Source organism: Sardina pilchardus, chromosome 1 (genome assembly GCF_963854185.1).
Source record: "Sardina pilchardus chromosome 1, fSarPil1.1, whole genome shotgun sequence".
NCBI classification, from domain to species: Eukaryota; Metazoa; Chordata; class Actinopteri; order Clupeiformes; family Clupeidae; genus Sardina; species Sardina pilchardus.
In genome coordinates, this window is record NC_084994.1 from 22,958,811 (window position 1) to 22,984,310 (window position 25,500).

General features: G+C 42.7%; 3 protein-coding genes across 5 annotated transcripts in view; all 3 read left to right on the forward strand.

Moving 5' to 3' along the window:
- The window catches only part of LOC134084852 (NLR family CARD domain-containing protein 3-like), a 12,350-nt gene extending 2,533 nt beyond the window's left edge, over positions 1–9,817 (forward strand). For 2 of the 3 annotated variants that reach the window (XM_062539905.1, XM_062539904.1), the window contains exons 4-12: positions 502–624; positions 821–847; positions 1,154–2,981; positions 3,617–3,790; positions 4,083–4,256; positions 5,510–5,683; positions 6,234–6,407; positions 7,108–7,154; positions 7,720–9,817. In XM_062539905.1, coding sequence (XP_062395889.1) covers positions 502–624; positions 821–847; positions 1,154–2,981; positions 3,617–3,790; positions 4,083–4,256; positions 5,510–5,683; positions 6,234–6,407; positions 7,108–7,154; positions 7,720–8,255 — 3,257 coding nt within the window. In that variant the 3' untranslated portion in view covers positions 8,256–9,817. The remainder of the gene's footprint in view (positions 1–501; positions 625–820; positions 848–1,153; positions 2,982–3,616; positions 3,791–4,082; positions 4,257–5,509; positions 5,684–6,233; positions 6,408–7,107; positions 7,155–7,719) is intronic. The other variant, XR_009939761.1, reaches the window with a different exon arrangement.
- An 807-nt stretch (positions 9,818–10,624) lies between these two features.
- LOC134077392 (uncharacterized) lies at positions 10,625–13,078 on the forward strand. The gene is made up of 5 exons (XM_062532975.1): positions 10,625–11,001; positions 11,331–11,536; positions 11,725–11,883; positions 12,238–12,959; positions 13,055–13,078. The coding sequence occupies exons 1-5, from the start codon at positions 10,649–10,651 to the stop codon at positions 13,076–13,078; spliced, it is 1,464 nt and encodes a 487-aa protein (XP_062388959.1). The 5' UTR covers positions 10,625–10,648.
- A 4-nt stretch (positions 13,079–13,082) lies between these two features.
- LOC134085110 (ribonuclease inhibitor-like) lies at positions 13,083–20,513 on the forward strand. The gene is made up of 7 exons (XM_062539924.1): positions 13,083–13,134; positions 13,669–13,842; positions 14,688–14,861; positions 15,489–15,662; positions 16,382–16,555; positions 17,305–17,351; positions 20,047–20,513. Exons 2-7 carry the CDS (start codon positions 13,670–13,672, stop codon positions 20,343–20,345), a joined length of 1,041 nt encoding a protein of 346 aa, XP_062395908.1. The 5' UTR covers positions 13,083–13,134; position 13,669; the 3' UTR covers positions 20,346–20,513.
- Positions 20,514–25,500: the final 4,987 nt, after the last annotated feature.

The following is a 25,500-nucleotide window of genomic DNA, read 5'->3' on the forward strand; positions in this document are numbered from 1 at the left end:
AATCTCAAGGCTGCGCAGTACAAACACAGGGACCAGTTTCTTGCCAGGAAACTGGTTGAAATCATTGCCACTTCTCTCCATTAAGTTGAGGAGTGGCACACATGAGCAAGACATTAGCCAGACCTGTCTCCTAAGCATCACATCAGGCATAAACCTGTAAATAAATAGTTCTCATAAAGCAATCTTTTATGGGGAAATTATTCATCCATAAAAGTGTTAAGTGTCATGCTCTAAATGTACTGTATATTCATTCAGTCAGTCAGTCAGTCTCTGTCTCTCTCTCTCTCTCTCTCTCTCTCTCTCTCTCTCTCTCTTTCTGTCTTCCCTGTATTCTCTTTACATCTCTCCTCCTCGCTCTCCCTGCTGTCTGCCTTTTATCTCTCTCTCGCTCTCTCTCTCTCTCTTGCCCCACCCACTCTCTCTTTCTCTCCCCTCTTCTTCCCTTCCTCTTCCATTCTTCCCCCTCATTGTTCCCTCCTCCTCCCTCGCTCTTTCATCCAGCTCCTGTCATGAGCTCGAATGCTACAGCCTCAGATGGAGGCAGCATTTACAGCCCCACCTTTGCTGGCTGTCAAATCTATGGGCCAGTTACACTCAACAATGAAACACAACCCACCAGTGCTGGTAAGTTGTGTGACAATCCTCTTATGTAAATACTGAAAGGCCATTGAAAAAGCCACTTATTTATTGTTTAGTGCATAAACGGTTATTTAGTTGTCGATAAATATTTCGGTTGAATTAAAGATTTAGAAAATCTCTTTGAATCTTTGTCAGAATAATGGGCAACATGTTATTTTTCTTCTCTTATCACTTAATAAAGGAAGAAGGTTGTCTGAGAAGGAGAAAGGTAAGAAATTATATCGAGTCACTAATCAAATTGTTGATAATAACGAACGAAAAGATAATTAGCTATTTATTTGTTCAATTAGCATACTATTCACTCAAAACAAGACGCAGACTCAGCCCAGTATTAGCACGCATTCATTTTACATTAAGTTCTTGGGCCTTCTCAGATTTGCAAACCTATGTTCTCCCCACCTCAGAGGAAGCTCTTTTACAGGAAGTCTGCATCGACTTAAAGTTCTTGGGCCCTCTCAGATTTTTAAACCAATGTCTGTTATGCTGTCTGCTATCTATGTTCTCCTTCCCTCAGAGGAAGCTCTTTTACAGGAAGTCTGCATCGACCACAAAGCCAGGATGAAGAAACGGTTTGAGTGTATATTTGAAGGCATCGAGACCAAAGCTAACAAGAAGCTGCTCAGCAAGATCTACACAGATCTCTACATCACAGAGGTAGACAGCGAAGGCATGAATGATGAACATGAGGTCTGGCAACTTGAAACTGCATTCAAGAAGCAGTCGGCCCAGGATACGCCAATCAACTGCAACGACATCTTCAAACCTTTGTCGGGAGAAGAAGGCAACATTCGAGTCGTGCTGACAAAAGGTGTGGCCGGGATTGGCAAAACGGTCTCCGTCCAGAAGTTTGTTCTCGATTGGGCAGAGGGGAACGCCAATCGGAACATCCGCTTCATGTTTGTGTTCCCTTTCCGAGTGCTGAATTCCATCAAAGAGAAGCACAGTCTACAGACACTTCTGCTTGGATTTCACCCAGAGCTTAAGAGCCTGGGTGACACTAACGAGTACTACGACAATTGCCGAACCGTATTGATCTTCGACGGCCTGGACGAAAGCCGCCTGCCTCTGAACTTCCAAGGCAACGAAGCTTTTTTCGACGTAAGCAAAGTGTCGTCCGTGGACGAGCTGATCACAAATCTCGTTCAAGGCAATCTGCTTCCCTCGGCCCTGCTGTGGGTTACATCTCGGCCGGCGGCGACCTGTCTGATCCCGACCAAGTACGTCGACCAGATGACCGAAGTTCGCGGTTTCAACGAGGACCAGAAGAAGGAGTATTTCCAGAAGAGATGCGAGGATGCCACTCATGCCGAGCTCATCGTCGCTCACATCGAGACGTCTCAAAGCCTCCAGGTCATGTGTCACATTCCCGTCTTCTGCTGGATCACCACTACCGTCGTCCAGCAGATCCTGAGGAGGACGAAGGAGGACAAGGCGGAGATCCCCAAGACACTGACACAGATGTACGCCCACTTCCTCCTCATCCAGATGAGCATCAAGGATCAGAAGTACCACGGTGGACATGGGGTGACGGACAAGGAGGGGCTCCTTTCATCGCACGGCGAAGCAGTCCTGAAGCTGGCGAAGCTGGCCTTCAAACAAACATTGGCGGGGAACGTCATGTTCTACGAAGACGACCTGTTGGAGTGCGGCATCGACGTCAACGAAGCGTCGGTGTACTCGGGGATGTGCACCGAGCTCTTCCGAGAGGAGTCGGTGTTCTACCAGCAGAAGGTCTACTGCTTCGTGCACCTGAGCATCCAGGAATTCCTCGCCGCCTTCCACGCCTTCGCCTCCCACGCCAGCGGGAACTTCGAGGAGCTCAAGCCCCTCCTGCGGGACCGTGCCTCTAAAGGTCGACCTCGAACGGGCGACGAATTGTCCCTCGAGCGGTTCCTCAAAGACTCCCTGTACACAGCTTTGAACAGCAGAAACGGCCACCTGGACCTGTTCCTGAGGTTCCTGCTGGGCGTCACCCTCGAGTCCAACCAACGGCTCCTCCGGGGGCTCCTGCCGCGTCTGCAGTCGAGCGCCGAGACCGTCGGCCGCATGATCGAGTACATCAAGGCCTACAAGGGCAAGGGCCTCTCCCCCGAGAGGTGCATCAACCTCTTCCACTGCTTGGTGGAGATGAACGACAGCTCCATGCACAGGGAGATCCAGGAGTACCTGCTGCTAGAGGGCTCCAGGAGGGCCCTCTCGTCCTCCTTCTGCTCCTGCCTGGCTCACGTGCTGCTCATGTCCGGGGAGGTGCTGGACGAGTTCGACCCGAGGAAGTACAACGCGTCGTCGGATGAAGGGAGGAGGCGGCTGGTTCCCGTGGTGAAGTGCTGCAGAAGGGCTCTGTGAGTAGCCTATTCATTTATTCACTGGTATACTTTGCAATACTTATGCATTGTGATACTAGCCTGGCTAACGCCTCCCACTTCTCAAATGAGACGTGGTCTGGCAACCAGACGTTCATTTTCTCGTATTTGAAAAAATGCCCAGATCCGTTCATTGGGCGCCACGGATGTCAATCAAATGCGTCTCTGCATAGCTCTTCATGGTCTTGCTTTCTCCCCTGTTCTGTGATTGGCCTCCAACATCAGGCGAACATGGGGGCGTTAGTTTCCAGACTGCCTTAGCAGCGTGAAAGAAATCACCGCGCAAGGCAGTATGGGAAACCCAGGCTATTGTGATACATATTTATCACGAGATAAATACAGTATACATTTTTTTTAACATGGCACACATACTGTTGAAAATGTGATGAAAAGTCAAGGAAATGTTTTGTCATATGCATTCAGTAATCATCAGAATCATAATGTGTGCTTTTTTTTATCAATCATTCAACCAATCATCATCCTGTATTTGCTTACACTTTCATATTCAATTTGAATATGAATGTGTAAGCACATTATTTTAAACTATTTCAATGATCTGTGTGAAATCTGTTGTGGTTTAAAACCCCAAACCAAAGGCATCTCTCCCCTTCCAGTTTCTCTGCATGTAACCTCAATGAGACGTCATGTGAGACTGTGGCTTGTGCTCTGCAGTCTGCAGACTGCCACCTAGTGGAGATTGACCTGAATCGCAACGACCTGCAGGACGCCGGAGCAGAGAGGCTCTTCACAGCCATGTTGAGTCCTTACTGTAAACTGGAGATACTGAGGTAAATGAATGGACCATTTAGAGTTGTTTATTGGAGAAATGCGTAACAGTGAATTATTGACTGTTAAAGTCTTTGAGGTAAAACTCGATGTATAAGCCCTGGCTAATAGTTGGGAAATTACGGAAATCATTCCCCCTACTGGGGATAATGCTCTTATACTATGCATTTAACTTTCTTTCAAAGAATCCCAGGCTGAATGTACAGTGAGTTAATGATACTGTAGCTGAAATCTCTGTGCAGTCTGTACTGGGACTAACTCCGGTATAACTATGGTTTTAACTTCCTTTTGAAGACTGTCGGAATGTCAAGTGACCGAGAGGTCCGGGGTGAGTCTGTGTAACACTCTCCAGTCTCCTCACTGTCGGCTCCGCCTGCTGGACCTGAGCGGCAACCAGCTGAAGGACTCGGGAGCGGCGCTGATCTGGAAAGGGTTAAAGAACCCTCACTGCACACTGGAGAGGCTGAGGTAGGTCCTGGACTGTGTTTTTATTGGACGTTTCCTAATTTTAATCGCGTTGTTGTTGCTGTGTTGTTTTCATGTTTGTTTTGCCAGGAGATGTTATCATAACAAATACATGTTTATGTTGATGACTTATATAAAGTGACTTGTCAATTATATTACAAAGGATTACATTGTCCCTTGTGTTGATTTTATTTGGTCAAATTTTATAGTAAAAATGTGTATATTAAATAATATTTAATATCTGAACCTGCGGTTCCTCTCATCCTGAGCAGGATTACCATTGCAACAACACATCATCAGTAGGGTAAAACTAACCGGTCTCACGATGGTCTAAACCCAGCACACGTTCATATTGAATACACATTCACATATTCTATATGATATATGTTTTAATACATATATATACCGTCTCAGGCTGAAACCAAAATCGTACAATGTAAGCCAGCCTTAACGTGACCACAGCAGTTTATGAAAAAACTTATCACAGGTCAGAAAGAGTGTTAATCTCGCGTTAAAAAAAATAACACCGTAAAAATTGTTTTGAGTTAACGCGTTAATAACGCAATATTTTTGACAGCACTATTTAATACATTTATATATACAGTCATGGTTGAAATTGTTGGCACCCCATGCTAAAGTTGACTAAAAAGTGGAATATAAAATCATCTTTTGGAAATTGATTTTAATGGCTTAAGTAATACAATTAGGAAAAATCCAACCTTTATGGACACACCAATTTTCTTTGTGAATGAATAATGTATCATAAATAAATAAATGTTCTTCCCAAAATACTGGGGTCAAAAATATTGGCACCCCTATGTAACCCTATGGGAATTTAACACATAGGGTTAGGCAATTTTTTATTTTTAAAGGCCACTTATTTCATGGATCCAGGATACTATGCATCCTGATAAAGTTCCCTTGGTCTTTAGAACTAAAATTGACCCACATCATCACACACCCTTCACCATACCTAGAGATAGGCATGGTGTTTTGTTCAGTTTTGTTCAGTTAGCCTATTAGCTTGTTTGATTTGCATTGAGTTCAATTGAGCTTTCACCTCTGTATTTTGGGAAGAACATTTATTTATTTATGATACATTATTCATTCACAAAGAAAATTTGGTTGGATTTTTCCTAATTTTATTACCTAAGCCATTAAAATCAATTTCCAAAAGATGATTTGATATTCCTCTTTTAAGTCAACTTTAGCATGGGTGCCAACAATTTCAACCATGACTGTATATACCGTCTCAGGCTGGAGTGCTGTGGCCTGACGGCGGCGTGCTGCAGGGGCCTGGCCTCCGTGCTCCAGCGGCCCGACTCCGCTCTGAGGGAGCTCGACCTCACGGACAACGACCTGGGCGACGCGGGGGTCAAGCTTCTGTCCACCGGACTGGGGAGTTCCCCCTGCCAACTCCAGACGCTCAAGTACGTTGTGTGTTTTGTTTTATTTGATTGTTTTATTTCTTACCGTGTTGTTTTCAATCTTCTCATTTTGACTGTGTGGTTCACAGACTGTATTGTTTTGAGTAGTCTAGTGAATGTTTCCTACCAGTTCAACAGTAACAGTGCAGATATTTTATATTATCGAGCTCAATGAGAATGAAACCTGCTAATATGCTAACTGGCTGGCTGGCTAATTGGGTATATGATGATGTGTGGCTATTTTAATTCCAAAGGCCAAAGGGACGTTATCAGGATGCGTAGTGTCCTGTATCCATGAAATAACTGGCATTTAAAAAATAAAAATATAAATAAATATGCCTGCCTCTATGGGAATTTTAACAGGCTGGAATAGGCGTTCCAATACTTATGACCATGGTGACTTATGATTTCCAACCACCTCCACACACACACACACACACACACACACACACACACACACACACACACACACACACACACACACACACACACACACACACACACACACACACACACACACACACACACACACACACACACCCTGCCACCCTAGGCTAGTCGGCTGCCTTATCTCTGAGGATGGCTGTCTCTCCCTGGCCTCGGCCCTGAAGTCCAACCCCTCTCACCTGCAGGAGCTGGATCTGAGCTACAACCACCCTGGAGACAGGGGAGCTGAGCTGCTCACCGCCACGCCGATTGATCCTGGCTCCCCGCCCCGGGTGCTCAAGTAAGGCAAACGACATGAGAGGGTGGGGGGTGGGGGGGTGGGGTTGTGGGTGGTCTATTGAGAGGTGTAGTGAGACAGTGCAAATGATCATCTGTGTGAGCGTGTGTGTGGGTGTGTGTGGGTGGGGGGTTGCAGCATGAAGCTCAACAGCCAATATGAAATCAAAATGAGTAATGAGTAATGCCTCCAAAGTAGGATAGAACAATGCACACAAATTGAGGTCACAGTTCTGTATTTCCAGTTACATCTTAAGCCTACCTTACGCTGACAGACAGAGTAATGCTTGAATGAGGGGCATTAGTTAGAATACTACAATCTTTCAATAATCTTTCCCAAATCTTGTCAAAGTCTGTCAGTGTAAGGTAAGCTTTATTTATGAATTTGAGTGTACAGTACATGCAGGGTCCACCAAAATGTGCTGGTGTATGTCTCGCCCCTTGAGCCAGTTGTTGACAGTGTAGGTCCCGCCCCTCCCTTGATTTTCATTGGCTAGCAAGAGAGAAGTGACATTGACAGCCCAGCGATGTTCCTAAAGTTGAACAGATTTCAATTCTAAGCGCTTAAAAACAAAAATCGGCAGCGCTAAGGGCTTTTTTTTGCCGAGGGCTCTGGGTGCTGTGAACACTGAACTTTATAGGATTTGTATAGAGAATGCATTTTACAATTATATGGATTTTTAACTCTCTAAATATTTCTGCAGTGTGGACCATGCTGCAGCATGCCGGTTGACCTCTGGACTGCAGAAATGTAAGTTAACGTTTAGAGGGGAGAGTGATTTCATTGGGAGATTAGGTGATTCATAGAAAAACGTACAAACATTGCGATATTTTAGCATCTGCCTAAAACTAAATGTAATTTCCTTATTGATTTTTTTCAGTGTACTAGATTGTTTAAAGGCACCCTTAAGAGTTTTTTCACCTTAACACCCTAACATAACATTTAGAAAATTATTTCGATGGCACATAACCTCATAACATGACGAATGGCACTTCTGATTACGACACTTCCATTATCTGAGCACACCCTTGTAGGTGATTGCAAACCTAGCAACTTTCTATGTTCGGCTGGACATGGAGCCTGCGTTGATAGGTCTCAATTAGGCTTGCACATCTGGACACTGCAATTTGACTCCATTTTTCTTTACAAAACTGCTCAAGCTAAGCAATTTGTATGTAATTTGTCATTTTAAATTGTTTAACTTTAAACTCGTATATCCTTGACACTTACTTTAGATCAAAACAAACCCTGAGTGTATTTGATTTCATTCGCTTCCAAACGTTGTTGTTTAAATTTCCATTTTTATCTCCGGTAGATGCCTGCCACCTGACCTTCGACCCGAATACGGCCCACAGGAAACTGTGCCTCTCGGAAGACCACAGGAGCGTGGCGTGTAACATGCGGGAGCAGGATTACCCGGACCACCCGGACCGCTTGAGCACCTGGCAGGTGCTGTGCCGAGAGCCGCAGTCCGGACGCTCCTACTGGGAGATCGAGTGGAGCGGCTGGTATGGCGTCGTCATCGGAGCGGCGTACAAAGTCGTTGCGGGCGACACCGACTCGCCGCCAGGCGACCCCAACATCGGCTACAACGACTGGTCGTGGAGCCTGGCCTGCTACGATAACCGGTACGTGGCCCGGCACGACAAGCGGCGGATGGCGATCCCGGCGCCTGTGTTCGGCGCACATCGAATCGCGGTGTACCTCGACTGGCCCGCAGGCATGCTGTGTTTCTTCAACGTCTCTGGAGATGCGTTGACTCACGTGCACACGTTCTATTCACGATTCTCCAAGCCGCTCTACCCCGCAATGAGGTTTATCTTTGCAGGATCATCTGCTTCCATTTTGTAACTTTTTTACTACTTCTGTAGGGACCGTGTCTTCTATTTTGTAGCTTTTGGTACTACTTTTTGAGCTTGTCATTACATGTATTCATTTTATTTGTGAGGGACCATGTACGATTTTTAAACATGTTGGTATTTCAATCATTGGACCAGAGTGAGTAATGACAATGTCACTCTTATTTATCGATAAATGATGCCTGCTGTGTAATGAAAGGAGACCCCAATGCATGTACTGTGGTGTTGGTACACTGATACACTGATGGATGCCTCTCATTCGTGTTTTATACATCCTCCCTTCCTTCCTCGGTCCTTGTCCTCACTGATCTAGATGGAGAATGATGGGGCGGCAACAATGGGATAGTCTATCCAGTGATAGTTATAGATCAGTGGGAACAAGCCTAGAAGACCAACCATTGAGGAGAGAGGTTGAGACTGAGGCACCCTGTGTGTAATTATTATTGATATGAGCGTTCACACCAGGGGTGGAAATTAAAATTTGAAAATGTGAAAATCTATCAGCCAATAGCAGATTTCTGGTCAAATTAACCAGCCACTCAATGTTAAAATATGACTTTGTGTCTGAAATCTACCAGCCACCCTCACATTTTACCAGCATTTGGCTGGTGGCTGGTGCTAATTTCCATCCCTGGTTCACACTGACCAAGGATAAGGAAAGTTTATCCTCGTCGATAAAATGTATTATGTATTATGTTATGTCTTGTGATGGGCTGTGATCTACTGTATGTATCATTGTAAAAATGTCTCTGGAAGCTAACCCTGACAATAACGTTCTTCATGTCGTCGTCGTTATAGTTTATATAGACTAGAGCAATACCTTTTTGCCTTATCGTTCTTGATGTGACTGGCATTTTAGACCTGAGGTCTAAACCTTTAGCCCGTTAGACTTTAGGTTTGCACTTTGCCTGGCGTTTAAATTCGGATGTCTTCATCTACCTGTGCTCCATAGTTGTCTTTAATTGATCATAAACAACTATAGCAAAACTATTCTTCTGCTGTTAGTTTAGATTGATCTATCCCTTAATTCTGCTGCTAAAGAGAAATTACCAAGAACCTTGAATCATTGGGACATTTTGTGATATGTGATAGATAGTGTGCATAAGTGAATGTTTTCTTCTGGACGACTTGAAACGTTGAAGAAAAAAAACCTTTTATTATTATTTTTGCAGTGTAAATAAGATTTACAGATTTATTCAGATGTACTGTATAGTTGAGCACTCGACATTTATGCTATATCGAGTGGCAAATAATATATAAGAATGGAGTCATACATTGTTTCATATGTTGATGTAAAGATGATTATTCTCTTGTATTATAAACAGCAACAAATACATTTTGACAATTTTTTGCTTGTGTTATGAATAAGTGTAAAGAGGGGCTGCTGTCCTTAGACATGGAACACAGTGTGATTTATTCAAACTTGAGGCGTGATTCTTATATGTATAACAAGGTGTCCAAGCAGCACTTATGACTTATCAATAAGTTGTTCAATCAGGACTTGCACACAAATCTCAAACGAGGTATTCAAGCAATTATTAAAGAGACATGGTTAACAACAAGAATACATGTGTACAATTACTGTTGTCACCATATCTGAACTGAAGCTCAAAGTGCGTCAGAAACAGGGGCAATGTCTCCATCTTGTGTTGTGCACAGACAATGTTGCTTGAAACTCTTCTTCATACCCACTTCACAAGTTACCCAGACAAGCATTACAATTCTTGAACAAGTTATCCCAAGAGGAGTTATTGGTTCTTGAACAAGATATCCCAAGAGGAGTTCTTGGTTATTGTGCTAGTTAATCCCACACAAGTCATGTATTTACTCATCATCGTGACAATTTTTGAGCTGAGGCTCAGAAAATGTGAACTGCAAGGCTCAAGCTGTTTGAACTGAAAAGCTCAGAGCGAACCAGACACAGAGGCAATGTGGCTTTGTGGGAATGCTTAAGATAATTACCAGTTTTAAGCGTGATTTCAAATGTAATTCAACCACTCTCTACTATGTTAGACATAATTCACATTCTATACCTACAGTACTTCCTGGATTGTTGTAACACATCTGAGCCATCCATAATTAGATGTGCTGCTCCTAAAGTGAACTAATGCCTCTCTCCATTGTATTTTTTGTTGTAGTAGCCCATCAGTTTCAATATTTTACAGCATTAGATAGCTCAATCTCTTTTGTAGTCCTACATTTCAGCATTGATAGATGCTAGACTAGATGTCTTTATGTTTGATGACTATTTTGGGTTGTACTTGGCAAATAGGCATACATACATTGTTTTATTAATTTCTCGAATAGATCCTAGAACCCTTTTAGTAAAGAAAATGTGAACAGGTTTTAACCCCTAAAAAATACAACTTCAAAATACAAAATACAATGAAAATCCATCTGTTATCGAAGAGCAGGTCATCAGATCAGGCAATTGTCATGGCGAGCCAGCTGGATCTTTTGTTCCATGCCATGGATCACCTGAAGCCTGACCAGCTGAAAAGGTTCAAATTATACCTGAGCCACCGGACTCTGGACGACTTTCAGCCAATACCCAGAGAGCGTCTGGGAGACAGCGATGCCACAGATGTCGTGGAGACGATGATGGAGGAGTATGGCAGCGAAGGTGCTGTGAGAATCACAGAACATATCCTGAAGAAAATCAACCGCACAGATCTCGCAGAATCACTGAGGAAAGGGACAGAGGAAGGGTCTGGCCGAGTGGAACAGGCTGTGGACAGGTATGTAGTAAATTATGGACTCGTATGTTGAACACGTATGTTAATTAGTTAATTTGACACAAGACCGATGGATTTGTCCGATGGGACATTGGGGCCAGCCCAGTTTCTATGAGGACCCAAGTTCAAGTCTGGCTTATGGTCATTTCTCAATTCCACACTCAAGCTCTCTATCATTAATTACCTGTCTGCTCATGACTGTCCAATCAATGAAGGTTTGAAGCTCTAAAATAATTTGTTGAATATATACACTTACACACACCTCACAATAATATTGCTATTACATGTTATGGTAAAATTGCATTTTTCTGTTGCTGTTCCTGGTTCAACAGTGTGTCTTCAGCAACTCTGATCCAGGACCAGTCCAGGTGTGGAGAGTGTGAGCAGCTAACGAGGGACCCAGTCATCACCAGCTGTGGACACCGTTTCTGCAGGCAGTGCATCAGGAGCCACTGGAGCCAGTCTGGTTCATCAGGAGACTACAGCTGTGCCAAGTGTGGGAAACGATGCAGAACACACTTTTTACAGACAATGCCAGGTGTGTTGTTTTCACCAGTTAAAACACAACATGACATAAAACTGTTCATTTCAACTATTGTAACGTTCATATTCATATGTTCATATTTGTGCAAAAAGTCACTTTGAATAAGAGCATCTGTAAAATGGTATATCTATTATCTATAAACTATAACTAAAAATTAGTTCCCACTGTCTTCATGTTTTCAGAGGCAGGACCCATCGATACCCCACCAGTTCCTGCTCCTCCTATCCACACCAGTGTCTTAGCACAGAGCGGAGCCATAGTTAGTGCACCCTCCCTCACCAACTGTCACATTGGCAGATCCGTCTTCTTCAACGGTGAGCCGGGAGACAAGGAAGATGATGGTGAGTGTTGAATGCTAACTGGACAGTGGAGGCCATTGGTTTGGTACCCACAGAGAGTGCCCATGCATGCCCATTTATATGCAGAGGGATGTGTTGGAAACAACACAAACTGTGTTGTCCTTGTCCCTATCTGACAGAGATGTGTTAAAAAAAACAACAACAAAAGTTGTATTATTTTCAACACACATTGTGTAACAAAAAATAAAAGCAACACAAACTGTTTTGTCCCTATCTGGACACAGAGATGTGTTTTTTTCAACACATTCATTTTAAGAGTGTAGCCTTTATACATTCATATGAACAAATGACATTTAGGAAGTTGTTAAAGAACTCTGATTTGTTCTTCTCGGGCAGATGATGCTGTCTTAGAAAGTGTGCAGATGAATCACAAGGCCCAGATGAGGCAGAAGTCGGAGTGCATATTTGAGGGACTTGAGAAGAAAGACAACAAAATCCTTCTGAACAAGATCTACACAGACCTGTACATCACAGAGGGGGAGAGTGAAGGGGTGAACGATGAACATGAGGTTTGGCAACTTGAAACTGTCTCCAGGAAACCTGTAACAGAGGACACACCAATCAACTGCAATGATATCTTCAAACCTTTACCAGGGCAAGATGGCCCTATTCGATCTGTGCTGACCAAAGGAATTGCTGGAATTGGTAAGACTGTGTCAGTCCAAAAGTTCATTCTTGACTGGGCAGACGGGAGGGCCAATGATGACATCCATTTTGTGTTTGCATTCTCTTTCCGAGAGCTGAATCTGGTAAAAGGCAAGAAGTACAATCTTCTTGGTCTACTCTGTGACTTCCATCCTGAACTCAGGGAGCTCCAGGATACAAGCAAATGCTTCAAGCGCAAAACTGTCATCGTTTTTGATGGGCTGGACGAAAGCAGGCTAAAGCTTGACTTCCGCAAAACCAGACTAGCTGACGTCACTGAGGTGGCCTCCGTGAATGTGTTGGTTGCTAATCTCATCAACGGTAAACTGCTTCATTCAGCACACATCTGGGTGACATCCAGACCTGCTGCTGCTGGCCAGATCCCCACTGAGTACGTGGACCAACTGACCGAGGTGCGTGGATTTAACTCGCCACAAAGGGAGGAGTACTTCATGAAGAAGATCAGCGATCCAATCAAGGCCGAGCGAATCAGTGTGAAGCGTGTCAGAGAGACAGAAGCTCTTGGAGTTGATTGCGTCTTCTTTCTCTGGCCCTCAGTGGTCCCAGCTGCACAATACAGACGTTAAGGTTAGCTGCACAGTGACACTTTTAGAATGTTAAATTGTATTACAGTAAGTGCTACTTGTTGTCAGGAGGTGTAGTGGCACAACTGGCTACAGCACACATGTCAATCTTGCGTCCATGTGCCCCCGGCGACATGGGTTTGAATCTGACCTGGATCATTTCCTAATCTTACCCCATCACTCTTTCTCCCTTGCTTCCTGCTACTCACTTCACTGTCCTATCCAATTAAAGGCCTTTGAAAGCATTAAAAAAACATGTTTCTAAATGAATAAAATAAAGTAAAATTAAATAAAATAAACTAAAATTAATAAATAATTTAATCTAATTTCCATTAGAATGTAAGGGTTATTGACAAACATATGCCTGAGAATAATTGTGCTTTACAGATGTGATTGTTTAGAGGATGTACTGTCTTCCTGCATAAATGACTCATCCAGTCTGCCACTAGAGTGCAAGACCTCTTAGCAAATTTGACACGGTGTGCAAAATAACCTGCTAAGTTGTTGTTTTGTTTCTCGTTTTTGTTCTTCGTGTCAGAATGAAGGGTTGCCAGGAGACGGGCGAGACGTGTCAGGTGTTGGCCTCCGCCGTCAGGGCTGGCCTGCCGAGCCTACGGGAGCTTGACCTGCGTCTCAATGAGCTCCATTACACCGCAGCCAACGTGCTACTGACAAGCATGACAAGCCCTCAATGCCAGCTTGAGACACTGAGGTCTGTCTCTCTCTCTGTGTGTGTGTGGGTGTGTGTGTGCGTGTGTGTGTGTGCGTGTGTGTGTGTGCTCACTCACATGTGTACACATGCACATGTGTGTATTTGTGTCAGAGATGAATCAGAGATGGATTAGTTATGAATGTTTGCAATTTCGTAGTTTGAATTATAATGTTGTTGCATATGGGGCTGTTGTTGCACTCAAGGGTAAAGGGCATGGAATACGGAAATTTTTCTTTTACAAATCCCTTTGAATAGTTATTTTGTTGAGACCTTGTTTGTGGACTAATTTACAACAACGTTTCACTCATCTATTATTTCTGTAAGGACCTTTTGCCACCTACTGTAAAGGAGCCTTAATTCTGCCAGGCCTGTTGTTTCACTGCCACTAATAACTTAGGACAAAATGAACTATGCAATCTGGTGACCAGTAAACTAGACTCTAATTCTCGACATTGCGGCCCTGACATTTCCTCTTGAGATAAAACAAGATGGGTTGTCTAGGTCTATGGGCTGCACTCAGTGAACACAAAAAGCTCATGATTGTATTTGTTCATTAAAAATTGATAGAAATATTCTGAATGGCAAAAAAAAAAAAAACGTTACACAGGCTGGACTGAGTGAGTGCTCCTACAAATTGCCAGCTGCCTCATAGAAGAGTAACCCGAAAAAAAATGGCTGAATATTTTGTGTCGTTTTTTTTCTTATTCACTCCACTTGTCATAGGATGGATGCATGTATTTGTTCTCACTGAGTTGTCCCAAACCGGAAGTGACCCCAATGTAGAGAATACCTTTGTGCACATCAACCATGTAAAGCAAATGACGACGACTCTGCTCTGATTCCAGGCTGAAAAGGTGTGGTCTGACATACCAGTACTGCGAGGCCCTCGCCTCTGTCCTCGAGTCAGGGGTCGCATGCCTCCGCGAGCTGGACCTGAGTGACAACGACCTGGATGACCACGCGATCCAGAGGCTCGCGTCTGGCCTCACGAGTTCTAACTGTGCCCTGAAAACCCTGAGGTGACTGGAGGGGAATTGTTATGATTGATTGATTGATTGATTGATTGATTGATTGATTGATTGATTGGTTGACTGATCAATACAGTGGTGTCATTAGAGGCAAGGAGAGTCAGGTGAGAGGATCACTGAGTGTCATGGTCTCAGTATGTATACAGTCCCCTCCATAAGTATTGGAACACATGCTGAAGTTGACTCTAAAGAGGAATGTAAACTCAAAATGTAATTTTGGAAATTTATGGTTTTGCGACAGAATTAGATTGGCGAGAAAACGTTGTTTTTGCATGCATCGGCCAATTTCGAGATTTTGTGCTAGTTTGTTACCTTAGCATTTATTCGTTTTTGTCTGTTTTGTTTTTTTTTAAATATTAAATCATTTTTAAAGTATAAAGCCATATGAGCATAAAGGCTTTTTGAAAATATAAAATCCTCATGAGTGCCTCCGATATTTCTTGGAATTATTTTTAACTCCTTGCCAGAGGAACACCCAGTTCCTGGCAATACTCCTTGCCATTTGTTTTTGGCTTACTGAATTGTTTTTACACGTAGATTTATTTTTTAGATTTGTTGTTGTTTTTGTTGTTGTTGTTGTTGTTGTTGTTGTTGTTTAAATCCCCCCTCTCCCCCTAGACTGGAGCAGTGTTCTCTGATGGCTGACTCCTGCCCAGGCCTGGCGTCCACGCTGTGTTCGACCCACTGCCCCCTGACTGAGCTGGTCCTGAGCCGAAACTCCCTGCAGGACTCGGGAGTGGAAGCTCTCTGCCAAGGGCTGGAGAGTCCCAACTGTAAGCTGGAGACGCTCAGGTGATTTTGTTTATGTGCGGGTTTTATTTTTGGAGATGTGCCCCTATAATATGAGCTAAAATAATTACAGCGTGTCGATTTGGCTTTCTCTTAATGCTAATGCGAAATGCCTTCGTTTTTTCTGGTCTTCTACTTTCAGTCTCTCTGTTTTTTTATTTTTTTTCCCAGTCAATATTTGTATTAAGATGTATCTGTCAAAAGGGCTAGTAAGATGCTTGTTTGCTTATTCATGTAATTGTTCATTTATTTATGTATATTTATGTCTATTATTTACCTTGGTACACTATCTCAGTTGCCTTAATCATGAAATAATACAGACCACACTCTTCTCTATGTTGACTCCACTCCTGACACCTTCATTGCAATTCACTAAATATCCTGAGGGATATTTAAAAGAAATGTTTGTGCTGTCAGACTGGAGAAAAGATGTCAGCTAATGTTGCTGGTAATATTATAGGTTGTAGACAGGTACTTGTCCATAGTTAATATTACTGGTAGTATAAATAGCAAATAAAATATAAATAGCATAAAAATATAAACAACATCTCTCTTGCTACATCCTTAGCTTGTTTGTACAGTCCTGTGATCCTGAGGAGACCAACAGTCGTCTCCTCTTTTACTTTTACGTTTACTTTGTCTCTGTATGTCTATATCATTTACGCTTTTTTTAAAACCTTTTTCCGTCTGTCTTTTTTTGACCTCAAACTGTCTCCTCCCAGGTTATCTTTCTGTTGCGTCTCTGAGCGTGGCTGCATGGCCGTGGCAGCGGCCCTGACCTCGCGACCCTCCTGCCTGAGGGCACTTGACCTGAGCTACAATCACCCCGGAGACGCAGGGATGCGGGCACTCAGGGCAAAAGAGCAAGACCCCAACTGCCACCTCACCACCGTCAAGTACGCAGAGCGCCCGTCACATAGACACACAACTTTTTTTTGATCTCCTTCTGGTGCTTTATCATCTTTTTCTTCTTTTTGGCTTCTTCTTCTTCTTCTTCTTCTTCTTCTTCTTCTTCTTCTTCTTCTTCTTCTTCTTCTGCTTGGTGTTTTAGTACACAGTGTTACATTTGTACTTTATTAATTTATTAACTATTTTTTTGCTAGTCATATATCCTGCACTGTAGAAGAATATCGTGCTTCTATCTACATTGTTACAGTTTTGGTCAAAGCAGGACAGCTAACCAAAGCTAGAAACCAGTACATATTCTATACATTTGTTACGATGTGGTCAAAGCAGGACAGCTAGCCATAGCTATAGAAAGCAGATATTCTATATATTTCTTACGATGTGGTCAAAGCAGGACAGTTAGCCAAAGCTAGAAAGGTTGTTTGTTCCAACCAGCCATTGCTAGATCAAATTAGCTTTATTCCCTGTGGTTGGGAAACTTTCACATTGGACAGGACAAGTGAGCCAGGTGCATGATGCTGTTTTTATAATCATAGATTGCCTTACACATTAATGGCTTTATGTAAAATATTGATGACTTTTGTCACTCAAATGTAAATGTTATTTATTTGTTTCCATTGAGTTTTATAAATAATGTTAAGGTTTATGTCATGCATGCATGGCTGTCTTCTATTTAAATTAAATATTGCAATCTTATTATTTGTTATAATCATATATGTTATTGTTTTTCTCTAAACAGCTTTGATCATGGAGGAATATACTGTCTGACAACAGAATTAAGAAAATGTGAGTAAAATTAATGTTCATTATTTCTCCTGTCAATCAAACACATCTCTGGGTCTTGCCCTGCCTGAGGTGCTGCAACCAAAATCAGTCAACCACACACAAATCACTAGTACCCTTCCTAGGAGCATGGACGCACCCCCTCACACACATGCACACGCACATGCACACACACACACACACACACACACACACACACACACACACACACACACACACACACACACACACACGTGCATACTGTACACGTACACAAACAACACACTGGTGTGCACATACTCAGCTCATACTCACTCACATGCTCTCTCTCTCTCTCTCTCTCTCTCTCTCTCACACACGCACACACACACACACACAGACACGCACACACACATCAAAACCTTTCAACTAGTGTACGTGCAGTATGTATATTCTTTGATGTTTCACAGGATCAGACATTACCTTTGCCATCTCTGAAAAAATACACACACACACACACACACACACATGTAGATGTGCACATGTGAGCACACACACACACACACACACACACACACACACACACACACACACACGCAATGCACGGCCACATCAATCATACCTCCATGCCACATACACACATTAATAATAAATCGCTGGTTCTCAGTTTATTATTTCCTATCCTTATTATTATTCCCCAGAATCCGGCCGCCGTACTGTACCGCTCTCCCTCAGATTCCAATTCCAATTCAAATTCAAACTGCTTTATTGGCATGACACGTTCACTCATATTGCCAAAGCAGTTACAGTATTATACAATACATCTGAACATACAGTACATACATAAAATAGCAATAGATTTTCATAAGAATTAAATAAATAGATAAAGTAAAATAAAATGTGTGTGTGTGTGTGTGTGTGTGTGTGTGTGTGTGTGTGTGTGTGTGTGTGTGTGTGCTGTATGGGTCACTCATTGTCCCTCAGGTTGTGGCATGTTGATACATATTGGGCGGCTGTATATGCCTTATCTCCTTTTTTATCTTTAATTTTGGTACATCATTGAATTCATTAAAATTGGAATGTCTGAATTTGATTCATTGATGAAAAGGCTTCTTGGGTGATTGTCTCTCTCTCTCACTCTGTCTCACTCTCTGTCTCTCTGTCTCTCCCTCTCTCTCTCTATCTGTCTCTCTCTCTCTCTCTCTCTCAATTCAATTCAATTCAATATAGCTTTATTGGCATGAAGGTTTCAGAAACATTATTGCCAAAGCTCAATGTACACATAAGAGGAAAATAAGGACATTTACATATAATGTTTGGAATACACATGGCAAATATGAATGCATCCAAAATGAACAAACAAACGTGTGTGTGTGTGTGTGCGTGCGTGTGTGCGTGTGTATGTGTGTGTGTGTGTGTGTGTGTGTGTGTGCGTGCGTGTGTGTCTGTGTAGTTTTACAGATAGGTAAGTAGACAGAAAAAAAAAATATATTATTTAATCACTGTCCCTTGCATTATGGCATTCGTTGACATATTTGGCAGCGAGACCTGCTGTCTGTCCCTGCTGTCCAAGTAAAACTGCCACCATTTCCCGTTCCTCTAGATTTCGGAACCCTTGGATTAGGCTTGCAAGCCTGTCAAAGTATGACTTACGTATGGTGGTATATTTTGCGCAGTGAAGAAGAAAGTGCACCTCAGTCTCAACCTCACCTGTTATGCAGTGACCACATACTCTTTGCTCTCTTGGCAACCAGGATTTTCTATGTCTGCCTTTTTCTATGGCTAGACTGTGGTCACTGAGTCTGTATTTGGTCAGGATCTGTCTCTGCTTTATATCTCTAACAGTAAAGAGATATTCCTCCAATTGGTATTCAGATTTTATGGATCGGTAACATTCTAATTTGCTTTGGTTTTTTGTCTCCTTTTGCCAATGTTCCAGATATTTGTCTTTAGATTCTTGAATGATCATATTGGTGTTCAGTTTGAAAGCAGTGCTTGTCTGAGAGAAGTTATTAATGTCTGTTAGGGATAGATTAGTTAGTCTCAGTACAAGCTGACTCAGAGGACTCTTTTCGGGGTTCAGATCTTGAGTTTTTACTGCGTTAAAGTGCAGTGTGTCGGTGGGACTTGTTCGTAGATGCATCCAGAATTTGAGCGCTCTTTTTTGCATGCTGATGGCCAATGGGAATCTGCCTAGTTCTGCTCTGCATGCATTTGTTGGTGTTTTCTTTTGGATTTTTAAGATCAATCGGCAGAACTCTGCATGAAGGCTTTCTATAGGATGCTTGTCCCATCTAGTGTAGCTATGCTCACTGAGTGGACCCCATACCTCACTTCCATACAGCGCAATGGGCTGGATTACACAGTCAAATATTTTGCACCAAACTTTAATTGGTATGTTTATGTTCCAGAAGTTTCTTTTTATTGCATATAGTGCTTTTCGAGCTTTTTCTTTTAGTGCATTCACTGCCATGCTGAAACTCCCCGATGCAGTTATGATCAGGCCAAGGTAAGTGTACTGCATCGTGTGATCTAGGGCGGTGCTGCCTAGATTGAAAGGGTATCTGTGTTCCTGACATCTGGGCTTCTTTTGGAATATCATAATATTTGTCTTTTTTAGATTTACTGTCAGGGCCCAGTGCTGACAGTATTTCTCTAGCAGGTCCAGGTGCTGCTGTAGTCCCTGTGCAGTGGGAGATATCAGCACCAGGTCATCTCTCTCTCTCTATCTCTCTTGCAGATGCTTGCATGCTCTCGTTTAACCCGGACACCATGCAGTCCGAGCTCTCTCTCTCCGAGGACAGCCGAAGCGTGTCGTGCGGCGCGGAGGTCCACCGCTACCCCGACCGGCCCGAGCGCTTCGCCCTCTGCCCCCAGCTGCTCTGCGCCGAGCCGCTGTCCGGACGCCGCTTCTACTGGGAGGCGGAATGGTCCGGAAGCCGAGCGCTGGCGGGCGTCTCGTACGGGCGCCTCGAGAGGAAAACGGCCGCCGACGTGTCCGGGCTCGGTGCCGGCGCCACCTCCTGGGCGCTGGAGTGAAGCGCGGTCGCCGCCGGCGGGTACCGGGCCTGGCACGACGAGAGGCGGGCGGACGTTCCGTCGCTGCTGCCTCGCGGCTGGTCGGCGGCGCGGCGGGTCGGGGTGTTCCTGGACTGTCCGGCGGGGACGTTATCCTTCTACGCCGTGTCGTTATCCTCCTCCTCCTCCACTTCCTCCTCCTCCATCTCCTCCTCCTCCTCCTCCTCCTCCTCCTCTTCCTCCTCCTCCTCTTCCTCCTCCTCCATCTCCTCCTCCTCCTCCTCCTCTTCCTCCTCCATCTCCTCCTCCTCCTCCTCGGGACAGCTGGCACACCTCCACACGTTCCGCGAGGCGTTCGCCGAGCCGCTGTACGCGGGGGTTCTGGGTAGCGCCCGACTGCTGTGTGTCTCTGTGCCCATTAGCCTCCAGTGCACCAGTCTGAACACCACCAGCAGCAATCCATAGGTCACCATGGAGATGCACCACCAGCAGCACTCTACCGCAATGTCCCGACTATTAGCCGCGGCTTATACATTGATTCTGCAAGATTTCTTCAGCTATGAGGTACAGGGGGACAGTTAATATGGTGTTACTGTAATATGGTTTTGCTTCTTTTAACTTGCATAAAACACTGTCCTGCGGCTTATAAACAACAGCAATCCATAGGTCGCCATAAGGATGGAATGCCAGAGGGTCAGAGGGTTCTGAGTGCAGCTTTAAATTGGTATCTCTATGACAACAGAATACTGGGCGCAACCAGAGAGGGTTAAAGCGGAAGGATCTTTGGCGCAACCGTGGCCTACTGGCTTCGGGCTGGTAACCGAAGGGTTGCCGGTTCGATCCCCGAACAGTAAGAGAAATGTGGGCGGGGGGGAAGTGGTTGAGCACTGCAGGGGTGAAGTTCCCTTTGAGCAAGGCACCTATGACCCCTCACTGCCCCTGTGCGACGCTGTAGCAGGCAGCTCGCTGCTCTGGGTTAGAGTGCTTCACCTCACTGTGCACTGTGTGTGTTTCATTACTTTATGGATTGGGATAAATGCAGAGACCAAATTTCACTCACAGGATCAAAAGAGTATTATACTTAGACTTAGATTTGAGAGAGTACACCCTAACGAATTGAGGGTTATTTTGTAGTAATGCCATTTACAAGGCAGTATGGTTATGGTTATGGTACTTAGCAGATGCTTTTGTTCACAGCGACACAGAAATAACAACAAATTTGACGGTAAAACATTTAAAAGTTGGTAATACTACATTAAGGAGAATAGTTCTTTGAAGAACTCTCTTTGAAGAACTCTCTCTCTAAACATCGAAAGACTAACTTTTTTCAAACTCTCAATCACGCAAAACTGATCTGGGATCCACAATCCAAACCCAAAGGATTACTTGGTGGACATTTAAATATACGAAGCATTGTCTCTAAAAGCAACCAGCTGGAACACTTGCTTTCTCACTCCAACTTGGACTTTCTTGGTCTTTCTGAAACATGGCTTAATAAACACTCCCCCGCGGCTGCCTATGATATTTCTGGGTATAACGTGTTCAGGAGGGATAGAAACAAGGGCAAGGGTGGAGGATTGCTAGTATATGTTAAAAACACAATTACATGTAATCTCATTGAATGGTCACAGGAAATAGATATGGAGTGTATTGGCTTGAACATGTCACTATCTCCTCAGATGTCTTTCATTGTCATTTGTCTATATCGACCACCATCATCCAATAGCATATTTTATGAGCATCTTCATAATATTCTCAAGGAATGTGATGTTAAAAAGGAGTTAATACTAATGGGTGACTTTAATATAAACTGGGACAAAAAAACTGAGCGAAAAAAACTTAAAGAGATAACTAACAAGTTTAATCTCTCCCAACTGATACAAGGTCCAACTAGAATAACCAACTCCTCTCAGACTCAAATTGATCTGATATTCACAAACAGACCTGAGAGAGTAACTACATCACATAACATGTTAACTGGTCTGTCTGATCATAATATCACATTGTTGGTAAGAAAACTAACCAAAAAACGACTTGGAAATTCAACCATAAGAAATCAATTTCATGAGAAAATTCCTAAAAATGAAATAACCAACTTGGAAAATGCTATAAACCAAATTGACTGGTCTGATCTTCTAACTAATAGAGACACTGAAGTTAGCTGCAGTACTTTTTTCTCTACCATCAATGAAATAAGAGCAACCTTCACAAGGAAGATGAAACAGAAACACGGACAAAAGACCACCCTACCATGGCTAAATGACACTCTCTGGCAACAAATGAAAGATAGAGATTCTGCTCTAAAGAGGGCTCTAAAATCAGGGCATAGTAGTGACCGCCTAACCTTCACAACTCTCCGAAATAAAGTATTAAGGAACTTAAGAAAGGCTAAGGCAGATTTTTTTATTAGAATCATTAATGAAGCACAGGGAAATGGGAAACTTATTTGGAGCAATCTTAATAAATTAACTGGTAGGAATAAAGAGCAAAGGAAAACTCTACCTGAACTTAAAGTCAATGGAATCTTGACTCAAGATAATGATAAGATAGCAAGCACATTTAACGATTTCTTTATAAATTCAGTCAGGGATTTGACTCAAGGTATCCTAACTGAAACTATACCACCTATCCCCATTGATGAAAACAAACCTATTTTTAAAATAAAGGAAGTATCTGAATCAGAGGTTATCAAAATTATAACCTCCTTGAAGAACTCAAAAGCAAAGGATTCATATGGTTGGGATACCACATTTTTAAAATCACTCAGGGACACACTTGCTTGCCCCATTGCTCATCTGATCAACCTGTCAATTAGGCAAAGCACTTTTCCAAGCTCATGGAAATCAGCAGTGGTATCTCCAATCTATAAGTCTGGTGATAAAACAATGGTGTCAAATTATAGACCCATTAGTATTCTATCAGTAATCTCCAAGGTAACAGAAAAATGGGTGGCAGAACAGTTGAAAAATCATCTAAAGTTGGGCCACACTCCTTTACACCCAATGCAATTTGGATTTCGCGCAAACCACTCTACAGAAACAGCTAACTGCTTCCTCCTTGAAAACATAAAATCAAAATTAGATGAGGGTGGTATAGTAGGTGCAGTGTTTCTAGACCTTAAGAAGGCTTTTGACACTGTGAACCACCAGACACTTTTATCAAAACTATCTTATTTTAATTTCTCAGCTGAGGCCATACAGTGGATGGAGTCCTATTTGACTAACAGGAAACAGAGTGTACATATAGGTAATTCCTATTCTTCATACCTTGACTGTAATATTGGTGTACCCCAGGGGTCAGTACTGGGCCCTATCTTGTTTAGTTTATACATTAACGACTTACCTTCAGTTTGTCCTTCTGTTAATATACAAATGTATGCCGATGATACAGTTCTTTATGTGCATTCCAAAAGCAAACAGCAGACTGCAGCTAAACTAACTGAAGCACTGGTACATGTTTCTGACTGGTTAAAAAGGTCATATCTACATCTTAACATCAATAAAACAGTGTGCATGTTCTTTTCTAAGAAATCCTCAAGTGCAGCGCAGGCTGATGTTTATATTGAAGGAGAAAAGCTCATGGTTGTGACTGATTTTAAATACCTTGGCATTATTTTAGATTCTAATTTAACTTTTAAAAAGCATGTCAAAAAGGTGGCTAATACCATCAGATATAATCTGGCTAACTTTAGACACATAAGGCCATATTTAACAACAGAGGCAGCTAAACTTTTTATGCATGCCATGATCTTTTCTCACATATCATACTGTTTCACAAGCTGGTCTCAAGCAAACAGAACAACTCTTAAACCAATAGAAACCCTTTATAAGCAAACTTTAAAAACACTTGATCAAAAACCCATCAGTTATCACCATTGTCATATCATTACAAAATATAATTTATTTAATTTTGACAGTTTTTTACTTTACCAAGATGCCTGTCTTATTTACAAAATATTACATGGGCTTGCACCTCCTCCACTGGGTGAATTTGTACAGAAGAACAGCAGTGGCAGTGGCAGGGCAACTAGGGCAGCCACCAGGGGAGACTGTGTTGTTCAGTATAGACGTAGCAAGTTTAGCCAAACAGTCTTCTCAATACGGGCGTCACATTATTGGAATTGCCTTCCAATTGAAATTAGAGACAGTACCAGCTATTTATCATTTAAAACTACACTAAAGAGATGGGTTAAAAACAACCAAAACTGCACTCATTAATAGCTGGTTTATCTCATTCCAAGCACTATGCAATGTTTTGTATCTATTCTATCTTTCTATTCTATCTTTTTTTCTCTCTCTCTTAATTTGCTCTCTATCTTTCCTGTATTCTTTTTATAATGTATTGTGATGATGTGTTGACCTGCCAAGGGACTACAGATGAAAACTAGCTCTTTTGCTAACTCTGGCACATTTACATTTTGAGTGTAAACAAAGAATGTTAATTGATGTGCATTGTCCCTTTTAAATAAACAAATAAATAAATAAAAATAAACTATTTAAGTAAGAAAAGGTATGCAAATGTAGAAACACAATGCAATGGTATCGAAGGGAATTCAACCTATTAGATGCCTTTAGGTACTTTCATTAAAGACAATATTCGGAGCAGTGTTAAGTTAATATGGTAGTGTTGTACTGTACATTATTGTAGCTCTGTAAGGGTTCAGGTTGTAAGCTGGAATTCCCCTTTAAAGCTTGCTGTTATCCAATTTTGTTTTTTTTTTCAACGGTGTTGTATTCACATAATGTTATTGTATTTGGTTTACTGTTTTTAGTTTGTTTGTTTGTTTGTTTGTTTTCACATCATGATTTTCATGTTTGCAATGTTCTACCTTATATCAAATAAACTGCCAGCCATAGCTACTGTGTTAGTGCTTTATTAGTATGACTGTTTGGTACAGTGTTGCCAAAGCTAGTGTTACAAATAACACAGTGGTATCAAAAGAGATACAACATACAATGTATGAACCTGTGAGCACAAAATACACAGTAGTAGAAATACTACTAGAATGATAGATAGGGGTGTGTGTGTGTGTGTGTGTGTGTGTGTGTGTGTGTGTGTTATTCCAGTCCTGGGTCTGGTGTGCTGCTGCTGTGTCTCTGTATCCCTGCTGCTGGTCCCAGCAGAGAGCAGGTTGATGCATGGATGAGACGTACTGTAGGCCCTCTTACACTCACTT